Raw genomic sequence first — 11,971 nt, forward strand, 5'->3', positions numbered from 1 at the left:
GCATAAGAGATATTAAGAATGTATAATCATACGGGATTCCAACTCAAATTCAATTTTTTGAACATCCACTCATTCAAAAGTAACACCCGGCCCTATCGCACTTGTTTTTTTAACTGACCTAGAAAAATAAAAAAGCAAAATAGTTCCAAGATTACATATATTCAAGTAAGGAGTAAAATTTTAAACTCTGTCTACCCAAAAGGCTCAAACAAAAAATCTACAATCTTCAATTCCAGACAGATCATGAAACTTCAAATCATCCAAACCAACAGCTCAAGTTGTATTGAATAACAATTTTGTTCTCTTACCTATTAGTTAAAAAGAAAAAGAATCTGATGTGAAAAATTACTATTTGCCGCAAAGAATTACTCCTGACCGCAACAAAATAACTCATGGCCGCACAGAATTACTCTTAACAGCAAAGAATTACACTTGGCGGCATCAAATTGCACTTGGCCGCATCGAATTGCACTTGGCCGCTTGGAATTGCACTTGACCGCATTGAATTGCACTTGGCCTCTACGAATTGCACTTCAATGCGGCCATGTGCAATTCGTAGCGGCCAAGTGCAATTCGATGCGACCAAGTACAATTCAAAACAGCCAAGTGCAATTCAATGCGACCAAAAGTAATTCTCAGCCAAAAATAATTCATTGCGGCCAAAAGAAAAAAGAAAAAAATCTAAACAGTTTCCTCCTATAAGAAATCAACCTTCACCAGATAACCCATTCAAGTGTCAAGATGGTTCCTAGCTAGTTCCAAACATTGATAGAAAAGATCAGTTAATCTGGAATTAGAAAAAAGAACATTAAGTCAGAAGGCAGGCCTGGCGCAACGGTAAAGTTGCTCTATTGTGACCTAAAAATCACAGGTTCAAATCACGGAAATAGTCTCTCTGCTCCAGGGATAAGGCTGTATACATCAATCATTCCCTAGACCCCGTAATGACGAGAGTCTATGTATTGGGTGTGCCCAATAAAAAACGAATTAAGTCAATCTTCAAACAACAAAATGCCTACACATATGCAGCCAAAGATTGATACCAACCCTACCGATAACAGGCGCAAATATCTATATATTCTAAGGAAGCAAATTTGAATATACATGTATACTGTCTCTTGTGAATGGAGTATGGTAGCCGCAATACACTCCTTGCGTCAGGTGAGAATTCAAACACCACCAGCCAAATTAATAGTGGTATACGACTCGTCTTGTCAAATATTAACCAATGCAAGTCGGTCTGTTTGTGATCCTTTTATTTTAACAAAACTTGGGAGAACTACCTTTTAATTTATTTAATTACTGATCTCTACTTGCAAATTCATGAAGGAGGATTCAATCAGGCATGCTGTAGATTTTAGTCATTAGTTTTAGGAGAACCCAATTAAGTAATTTCTTTCGGATTTTAGTATGAAATTTAACATTGGTTGAAATTGCCCCTTTGTCTTTATAATCTGAAATATTATATTCTGAGAGATATTAGGTATGGAATAGCTATATACACCAACTTAAGTAGTAACTCATTTATGCATGGGCACCACCACGTGGTACACCAACACCTTCATTTAAAAAAAGACGTACACTGAAAACATGTAACCGTGATAATCGGTCAAAAATTCCCTAATAATTCTTATTTTGCTTCCTTCTTATCTTATTGTACTTGTGACATACATTGACAATTTGGAACCATAGATATATTAACCATAAACCGAAAAGTACGTCCGCAGATTGGATCGGTTCGAATTGTGGGACGTTTGGTCCGGACACAAGATTTCACTTTCTTGGAACCGTGAGAAACAGTTTGGACATTAGATTTGTACTAAACTGAACCGATCCAGACCGTGTGCACCTGCATCATTAAGGTCTTGGAAAGGAATGGGGAAAAAATTAAGTATCAAAGAAGCATCCATACAAGTACTTAGTGGGAATATTAGCTTGTATCATAATGGTACAAGGAATTGAATCTAAGAAAAAGCATTGAATTAGACAAGTACCTCAGGATCTCACTTAGAATTGTCTCTTTATTCATATAGTCAGATCCAGAGTACTTGTTCCTCTATCTTTCTCCCCCCTACGGTGATCACCTTCTTTCAACCTGCTAATCTTAGATGAAAATGATGATGAATACAAACACAAAGATAGATTTTTTTCATCTTCGTCGTCATCCTCCTCCTCATCCTTCCGGCTCTCATCGAACCCCGCTGCCAGCCCGAGAGATAGATTCAAGTCAATGTCAGTACGATCCGAAGCCTTTCTCTTCACTCCCGCCCGCCCGTCAACGCTCGTTGTGCTAAAACCAGGAGGGGTACTCGAAAGAATACCGGTTCCTCCTTTCGCTTGTGATTGAGTACTTAAGGAGTCACAAAACGATCCGAATTCAATCTTCGGATCGTTTTTTTTCCATGTATATTGCTCGTTCATGAAGGGCACACTCCTGTGGAGTTTGTTTTTCGCCATATTACTATAGCTGCTTCCAAAGATCCTCTCACCAAATGTGCCATAAAATCCAGGTGTTCCACTCCAAGAAGGTTCTCCATATCTAAATGAAAAGAGAAACCTTATTATGAGATAAATGTAGTCAATAAAATGGCCAACAGAGCAAGGAACCATTTTTTGTATATACGTACCTGAAATTAGAGTGGTGCCTTTGATTAAATCCTTGTAGCATGGTGAGTTGACTCAGGTTGTAAATATTTCGATCCCCGCCTTCCACAAGATACCTGTGATCTGTCACCACTGTCATGGAGAAGGGGCCGGTCGGAGGCATCAGATTTCAATCAAAGGAAGATTAAAAAAAAAACCTTTTTTACAGACCCTTAGAAAAAATCACTTGTTTGACTGGATATGAACATCCGCACATCCAAGGAAAACACATATTTGATGTTTGGTTAAAATTCTTACGAGTCTGATTAAACATACGTTAGACATATATAATCACACAAAATTTGATGTATATAACGATATAGAGGACGTGGTATTATTAATTGAATTTCCTATCATATGCATGAGAGTACATACCTTGACCAACGTCATCAATCTTCTTGCTTCTAAACATCTAATTACCCAGTAGATTAAGAAGGTCAAGGAAAATGAAAAATTAGTAATAGAAAAGGGCCGGGGAATAATGATCTACTGAATTGATCAAGAAATTGAGAGGAAATTAATATACAGGATATTGTTAGGTTTTTCTAAAGGTAAATTTCTGACCTGTAAATGGCTCTTGACATGAGCTATATTAAGTCCTTTGACATTCATTAATTGAAGAACCAACTTTGGTGTTGCTCCTGCACCCAAACAAAATCATCAACATATCATCCTATACCCATTAATTAATACTCCACAAATATACAATCATATTTGCACTAATCTCAACAAACTAAGGCCACGTTTCGTTAAGGTTTTAATTTTTTAAATACTTATTTTTTTTAATTTACGAAACAGGTCATTCTCTCATTATACATCACTTTTAATTCAAAAAATAAATACTTATTTCAAAAATAAGTATTTATTTTCCTTAGCGGAACTAGGCTAGTGCATATACTTGCTCCTTCCTATTTTATTTGGCTATTTTGAAAAATCAGATATTCAATTCGCTAGAACAAAAAAATAATACAATTTGATGCATAATTCTTCTAAATTTCCCCCACCAATCAAAGGAAATACATGTGAACTTTTGATTGGTCATGGAAGTTTTCTTTTTCGCAAAATCAAGTATCGAAGTGTGTTGGTATTATTTTATCGGAGTAACAGAACAAATATCAGAAATGGACAAACGGTAAAGGATGCAGAGAGAGGAGAGAGAGAGAGAGAGAGAGAGAGAGAGAGACTCACTATCTGGTCCACCAAGTCTCCCAACGGCATGAACAAAGCGAAGATGGAGATCAGGTGTCCACCGCAGCCTCGGCGTCTTCGATCGAACGTAAGGTCGAACCGACGCCTCCTTCTTCTTGAACTCGTCCACCGTACTGTTGCTTGAACTTGATCCGTCCTTATTCGCTTTGCTACACCCATTATTCTTCTCATCCTCCTTGCCGCTATCGAATCCGTCTTCTTCATGTCGTTCCGAATTTGACGGGCTAATTGTCTTCGACAATTCAGAGCCATCGGTTTCTCCCATCTAAAGTTTCTACAGGCAATAGGCTTTTGAAATTTAACACCAAAGCTACTAGGGTTTTTTTTTTTTTTTTTTGTAGTATTTTGTGGGTAGCCGATCAAGAAAGGATGATCTAGTATGTCTTAGTACTTCTTTCTCTATGATGGGATGAGAGAGAGACCCATGAGAGAGAGAGAAGTGTACTCCCACACAAGGAGAGACTGCTATTGCTTGAGAATTCCATGGAGTCTATAGGCATATATGGAGGTAAAAAACCTGAGTGTTCTAGGTACAAGAAAAGAGGAATTGATCAGACCCTAGAGACCTTGTCAAAGGAAGGAAGACTCTCTCTCTCTCTCTAGTTGTGAACAAGTATCTTCTAAATTTGTATGCATCCGAATTGTATGCCTGTACATATGCAGACTTATATGTCATATGCATATATATGCATGATGACATGAAATGGCGAGTAGGCTCATGTGATTGATAGTTTTTTTTTAAGTAGTAATAATCAAGCATCCAGGCCAATTTATTGGGCCGCAACTTAAATTCAGAAAGACTAGTCCCTCCGTCCCACTAGTGGAGCCCTGGCGCTGTGTGGAGTGCCCTCAAAATAGTTAATACTACTAGTATCGATGAGATTTCGAACCTAATTTCTAGCGGGAGCAAACCCTGGATCACCATGCCAAAACCATGGGATTGTGATTGGTAATTATTCTTGGGTGCTCCTGAAATACAATGTTGACATCTCTGGTACTTCGATTATAACAACACATATTGTGTGAGCAAAACCTTATCTCCCAATAACCTAACGAAAGTAGTCCTTCTGATACACACTGCAATGCGTGGGACCCACAACAAACGTGCATGTGCGTACACCACTTGTATGCGGTGCTAGCAATTTTTGTGAACAAGAGTATAATTTCTTGATATCCAACTTGTGAAAGAGAGTATTTCTAAATAGTAGTTCTGAATCATTGAGTAATTAAGCAATTTTGCCTAGAATACTCTAATCCCAACTAGTAAATTAAATATTAGCTGGCCTAATTAATTGGATCATTTGGACAACTTAAGATACTCGTTGTGGGCATTTTAGTAACTTCCACCGGAATAAATAAATGAAACTATTTGGAAATCATGGACGAATGTCGTCCTTAATTCATTGACCGTTATACCTTCTCTAAGTAGTAATTTCAACGCAGCAACCAAACAGACCCCATGGAATATAATTTTTTGCCTCCCATTGCATACATATTTCGAAAGCTACCTTAATGCAAAACTACTTCTGAATGACGAGGGCTGGCGGCGGTTTTTTTTCAAAGGAGATGGCTTTGTTGCAGTTTGGCCGCGGACCGTGCAGTCTTGGCCATTTCGAATTCATTTTGGCTTCACGCGATGGTCAGACTCGTTCATATTATGGTGATCGTCAGGTAAAAATGATCATGTAAAAAATCAAGTTAATCGGATACTGAAAAGTATCTAGTCTGAACACATGCATGCAAGGTGAATTTTTTCCTTCATTTTGGAATCCAGTGTGCTCGCTCATTTCTTTCCAACGTACGTGTGCTCAGATCATATATACTTTTCATTGTCCGATTAACCTGATTTTCTACATGATTGTTACACTTAACGAGCACTGCAATATAAACCAGTGTAATTATTGATGAGAAGCTAAAACGTGTACAAAAATGGCCAAAGTACCCAGAATGCAGTCCACGGCCAAACTGCAGAATATGCCTAAACGCATGCAGAAGGGAATGCTAAAAATACAATCCCCTATTTAATGGTTTTTTTTTTTTTTTGAAATGGTGAAATTTTAATATAATATTGAGATGTCTTCAGCTAACAATTTAGTCTTTGAAATGGTCTAATGTCGTCTCTTTTTGCTGATACGCAAATAGTAATTAACCGTTGTTTCACTAATATGACTAGCTAGGAACAGACAACTTTTAATTCGGATCGGTTCATACTGACACAGATATCCGGATGAGTCGTCCAATGCACGTAAGCCTCTCAAATGCAGATGCATGAGATTCACATAAATCGAAAAGAATATGGACATCTGTGTTTAATTAGATATCGGAATCCAAAGCATTACTAAAACTGTTATAATATAATGCAAGTTCTGGTCGGAAATTTGAAATCATCATATAGATATTATTAATCGTTAAAAGTGAATCACGTATCTGGTTATATTAGTAATTAATTTATGTGATGCCTTGCTGTATTTGATGCTGATTCTAAAGGATAAAATTAATACTGCATTTTTTGCAGCTATATTTCCGTCGGGAATCACGGGGTTTGTTCCTGCTTGGAAATCGAAATGCTCACACCTATATAGCTAGCTAGGTATATGTGCAAATTAGTATATACTCCTATGAAGTAGAGCCATTAGTTTACTTATTTTTAGGAGGCATGAGTATCATTTTAATACCCTAGAATTGGGGGAGTGATCGAGTGCTTAATTAGTCTCACATTGGTGAGGAACTAATTAGAGCCTCACTTAGTATGTTAGTAACAACTACCAAAGGTTATATACGGTACCTTCTTAGGTATACTTTTTTTTAAGGCCAAGTGTTCAAGCCGAAATGGAGTCCATGGTTAGCCGGGTCGGATCTTTACAAATGGTATTAAAGCGACCCAGAAGACCCGATGGTTAAAGTCATGATGAATCCAGTGTTCAACCTCGTGAGAACGTGAGAGTTTAAAGATGGGGAGTTTGTAACACACCATCTCGACATCGGTTGGACGGGATTGAGGGTTGTTTGAACGGCCTTTGTGGTGAGACCTTAATTCACAGTAAATCTTTGATTGTCTGACTATCCGTATGGTAGATTTATATCAAAAGTAAGCCGAACCACTTAAAATCTTGGTGTTATCTTGGTTTATATCAAAAGTAAGACCCCCGCCCCCCCCCCCCCCCCCCCCCCCCCCCCCCCCCTCTCTCTCTCTCTCTCTGCATGTGTGTGTGGTTTGTTCAATTACATGGCAATATTGCATCCGTTTTTTGTGTGTTTGTTATCGCTTCTGCACAACATAAAGATCATGTTAAGTTGTTTTTTCCAGGTAAATATAAGTCTCATTGATGGCCATTGTTAAGATCGCAAGTGTATAACAAGCCGTGAATTGGCAAAAAAAGAAAGAACCTTTACAAGTTACAAAAACAAGCCTTTTTGTCACTCTTCCCATGTGTCATAGGCATGGCATTCTGGGCCGTGATTTCGGTCTCCAAGATGAAAGCTAGCTAGCTTTCACACGCCCACTTCGCTTACCTTTTTCTTTACAACCATGCATACGTTGTTTATTAATCACGGGCTTCTTGAGTACTGAAGTGATGCTAAGAGTTCCAAAATTCTACCAAAAGTGGTTTAGATACCTATGTTTCCATGTGATTATTATCCAGATATATCTTTTTGTCCTTTTTTTTTATAACCGGATGTTTGGGCCAGGTTACGCTCATCTCAACTGATTCCGGGACCATGAAGATAATGACCGGACATAACAACCCCAATAACCCCTAGTTTTAGAATGTTTGGCCATCGTGATAATGGAATCTGTGAATCTTTTGTCCCATATTGACCTGAAGTTTTTTTTTCCTGTAAAACTCGATATATATTTTAATCGACATTATTGGAATATCTGCAATGAGGAATCAAAATCGCGGACCTGTACTTCAAACTATATATGCTTTGGAATTGACAAAAGGAAAAAAAAAAAAAAAGCATGTCTAGCTAAGGATACGGTAACCCAAATTGTGAATTTGGCTTTCCGTATTGTTGAAGAGCTAGGGAAACTCCCGGCCGGGTGGATAGAATTTTCAGCGGATGAAAATGGATGGGAAAGGAATTCAATGGGAGAATTCAGTATTTACGTATGAACCGAATTTCCACACCACACAAGAGTATTTTTTGAAATCCGAAATTGCCAAATTCCACACACAAACAACAAATAAAATACTTAACGGTTAAACAAATCAAGAAACAAAACATTCAACCCATGTGGAGCACAGACTACATATAACCCATCGAAGAGAGAGAGAGAGAGAGAGAGAGAGAGATCAAATAAAGAATGGGGGGTTGGTTCGGAAAAAGATTCACTCCAGAACCAAATCAAGCTGTGAAGTCAACTCCCCCAACAGGACCCTTGTTTTCTTCTGTTTCTTCTCATGATTTTGGTATTTTTTTAAAATCGAAAAGAGTATTTTTTATTTTTATTTTTATTTATTTTTACATGGGTAATTGTGTGTGTGCCTACTAATGCGGATCTGGCAAACAGAATGTCTGTCTTTTTGTGCACTTCTACTCTGTCGCGCGTTGACCGCTGTCTTGCATGCATCGATCCATTCATCATCACATGCATATACATGATTCATGTACACATGTGGGAGTGCGAGGTATGTTGCCATTTAGTTTTTTTTTTTTTTTTTTTTTCAGATGATAGAATGTTAGGGGCTCTTTACGGTAGTGAATAAGTTGTGAGAAAAAAAATTATTGCAACCAAGATGTTAGGTGTTTTCGGTAGTGTAGTTGCTGAGAAATGTCAGGTCATTTTCGATAGTAAATAAATTGTAGATGGGTATATGAGTGAAAATGTTATTGAAAAAGAAGTTGTTGTCAAGTTGTTAGTTAATTTGTAACAATATATGGTAAAATGTCAAAACTTGTTGAGTACTGTGAACGATATGTTAAAAACGCCTACGTTCTTTTCTCAAATTGTTACCGGAAACACCCCTTAATGGATGTTAGAGAGTTAGTAGTTACAACTTACAAGAGGAGCCGAGCACCTCCTCCACGAGAACTCGGTCTCAAGATCTCTCCCTTATAAGGGGGAGTGAAGAACCAACCACACCAACCGGCAATACTTCTTGCATTTAGGTTCAAATTCAGGAGCTTAATAGTACTTAATTTGGCACCATACACTATGCTGATGAAGGGCAGTATTGTCATTCCAATCGATTTTATTTTATTTTTTTCTGTTTTGCCTCAAGCCGAAGGATATAGTACTATATTTTACTTTTGTGATCCTTGTCGTCAAAATGAGTTCGAAAGCTCAAAATATTTAATACTCCAGTAATTTTTTAGATTTTATAATCAACGGAGACGAGCCAATCGGAAAGGCAAAATAATTTTGTCCGAACTCCCGATAATTCATGATAATTCAATTATAAGAAAACAAAGCATTCCTATTCCCTCATTAGTCTAACACACAAGTATAACTATACAAAGGACAAATCGAGGGCAGATGAGTCCGGACGATCACCCCATTCAAAAATTTTTTTTTTTTTTGAATAGCAAAGAAGTTGATTTATTAATTAATCTCAGGACTAATACAAAGAGATTAGAGGGAGAAATGGAGAAAACGACATTACGGCTATGGCTGGGAGAACATATCCCAACTATCTGGGTCAAAAAAAAAAATGTATCCCAATTATGTTCGCTCCTGCACCCCGAGCAAATCATATGCCCTCCCGAACATCCAAGATAAGGTTAACCAAATGGCTCAAAGTGCCCATTTTGTGCTTCCTTCGAGGAAATCCCTGAACACGCACCTATTTTTGCATTGTCAGTTTTCCTGGAATACTTGGTCGCTTATAATGGTGTGGTGGCAGATGTTTTGGGTTTGTCCACCCTCTTTGGCGGACTTAGCTAATTGGTGGTTTGGCACAAGGTTTAGAAATTTGGAAAGGTGCATTTGGGAGGTGACTTTCTTTGCGACCTTATGGTCATTGTGGCTTGCAAGAAATGACCTCATTTTCTACAATACCTCAAGATCAGCTAGTGAAGTAGGGGATCAGATTAAGACTAAGATGGCAACGTGGATGAAAGCTAAGTTCGATATCAAGGTGTACTCGGTGGAGGATTTTAAATGTTTTCTTAATGGTATTCGTAAGCTGAAGCTCTAATTTTGGGTTTGAGGTGTAACACATCCAACCCCCGGCTAGATGGTGTGTTTTATTCTATATATGTTTCCTTTTTCGTGGTTGAGCAAGTTCACTCTTCCCTCTTTTCCCCCTCGATGTACCCATTTTGAGATTTATAAAATTGTTTCGTTTGCCAAGCAAAAAAAAAAAGGTTAACCAAATGAACCAAAAAATTTCCAAATCTAGATCAAGGATCTAATTAACCATCCTATCCACATTTTAAATTGTTATTATAAGAATGAAAGTAGATTTTTTTTCTCAAATTTTTTCAAGTATATAAGTTTATCCATCCAACATCGTTTTAAAAATCCGCCCAACTAAAAATCTAGGTAAACTTAATAAGACGATACTTATTTTTTTAAAACAAACATGGATGCAAACTATTACGCAGTCATAACTACATATACAATATGACATCTTATATATTTATATATAGTCCTTCAGCATTAATTGTATATCTTCACAAGTAGACGGTGGAATTAATCCCTCAAGATTAGTCAAGATGCGAGTATGTTGGCTCAGACACCCGAGCAATACATACAAAAGGAAACCATATATATATATATATATATATATATATATATATATATATATATATATATATAGAGAGAGAGAGAGAGAGAGAGAGAGAGAGAGAGAGAGAGAGAGAGAGAGAGAGAGAGAGAGAGAGAGAGAGAGAGAGAGAGAGGGATTTATGTAATTGAATTTTATATGCAGATTTCGTGTAGTAATTGATGAGGAGGCCTGGGGGGGTCATGAAGAAATTTCCTCCATCTTTTCAGACAGACTTCTTCAACATTGATAAGTCTTGACGTTAATATTTTAAGCATGGTCGGAAGGAATCTCATTGAAAACTGTTGTATTTTATTGCCGTCAATGGAATATATATTTACTATAATTGTCTCATTTTCATGCATTTTGTGGATCCCATGCAATGTTATCACCTTACCTATCTTTATTATTTCTTGATTATCAAGAAGGCTAGGGGTCCCTCTAACCCAGAAAATCGCCATTTTTCTGCATCTAGTTGACATATATTTTTGAAAGCCTCATAGTTGTCTTAATTTTGATACTATATAGTCAAAAAAAAAAAAAATTCAATTGAATTGACTAAGCTCAGTTAGTCAGAAATCTTGCATCTCACTAGGAGGTTAGGAGTTTGAGTTTTTCCACCTACGTGAAGGGTAGCAAATGAACTGAGTAGCTCGCGAACTCGACTCGGCTTGGCTCGTTAACTCTCTATTTTACATAAGTAGCAAAAAGATTTTGTTTCTCTACATGAAAAGCCCTAATTGTAACATAAAATGTACTCATTAATTATTAATATCAAAAGCATATAGTGAATAATACTAACGATTTGGACCTCAGGCCTTAACTACCTTGGCTTTCACTTTCGTAAGCTGGTTCCCGCCACCGGTCTCTACATCTGGGAGAAGCCAGCTTGGCTTAACGGTGAGGCTGGGCTCCGATGGTTTGTTCGACGGTGGTTGCCGGTGTAGTTAGGGTTTTGTGGGATGATTTGGGTGGGTCAATCTAGGCTTGGCCGGATTTGGGTGTTGGGTTGAGTTTTAATGTATTATCTGCTGTGGACCCTAGTAGACCTTTGGGTGTTATGGGTTTTGCTCTTGTGGTGTATTATCCAACTGTTTGTTGGATCTCCTTCTCTTTTCCTCATTTTTAATAAAATTCATATTTTGCCGATAAAAAAAAATAACGCTAACGATTTAAGTAGAATAAAAGATGTAATTTCAACAACCCAATGTAATTCATAGATTATAACAAAAGTCGAACGACTAAAAGAATAATCATAATCATAAATTAATATTCATGCAAGAAAATAAAAAATATATCATGTGCAACTATTCCAATGGACCCAATTCGAATCAATTTATTTTATATGCGTTCACTGCATGCTCTAATGCAGCTTCAAAACCCTAACCCTAGAACCATAGTTAAAA

General features: G+C 37.3%; 1 protein-coding gene across 1 annotated transcript; it reads right to left on the bottom strand.

The window, feature by feature from the left end:
* Positions 1-1,878: 1,878 nt before the first annotated feature.
* Positions 1,879-4,511, bottom strand: LOC131326067 (transcription activator GLK2). The gene is made up of 5 exons (XM_058358656.1): positions 3,832-4,511; positions 3,208-3,284; positions 3,019-3,055; positions 2,628-2,736; positions 1,879-2,539 (listed from the first exon to the last, which is right to left on the bottom strand). Exons 1-5 carry the CDS (start codon positions 4,115-4,117, stop codon positions 2,026-2,028), a joined length of 1,023 nt encoding a protein of 340 aa, XP_058214639.1. The 5' UTR covers positions 4,118-4,511; the 3' UTR covers positions 1,879-2,025.
* Positions 4,512-11,971: the final 7,460 nt, after the last annotated feature.

Source organism: Rhododendron vialii, chromosome 5a (genome assembly GCF_030253575.1).
Source record: "Rhododendron vialii isolate Sample 1 chromosome 5a, ASM3025357v1".
In the NCBI taxonomy this organism is placed as follows: Eukaryota; Viridiplantae; Streptophyta; class Magnoliopsida; order Ericales; family Ericaceae; genus Rhododendron; species Rhododendron vialii.

Bases quoted from the DNA above. Each gene is read 5' to 3' on its own strand.
- LOC131326067 (XM_058358656.1), bottom strand. From the start codon at position 4,117: ATGGGAGAAACCGATGGCTCTGAATTGTCGAAGACAATTAGCCCGTCA. The intron at 3,285-3,831 runs GTGAGTCTCTCT...GTTTGGGTGCAG, and splicing joins GAGACTTGGTGGACCAGATA to GAGCAACACCAAAGTTGGTT. The intron at 2,540-2,627 runs GTACGTATATAC...CTTTTCATTTAG, and splicing joins AGGCACCACTCTAATTTCAG to ATATGGAGAACCTTCTTGGA.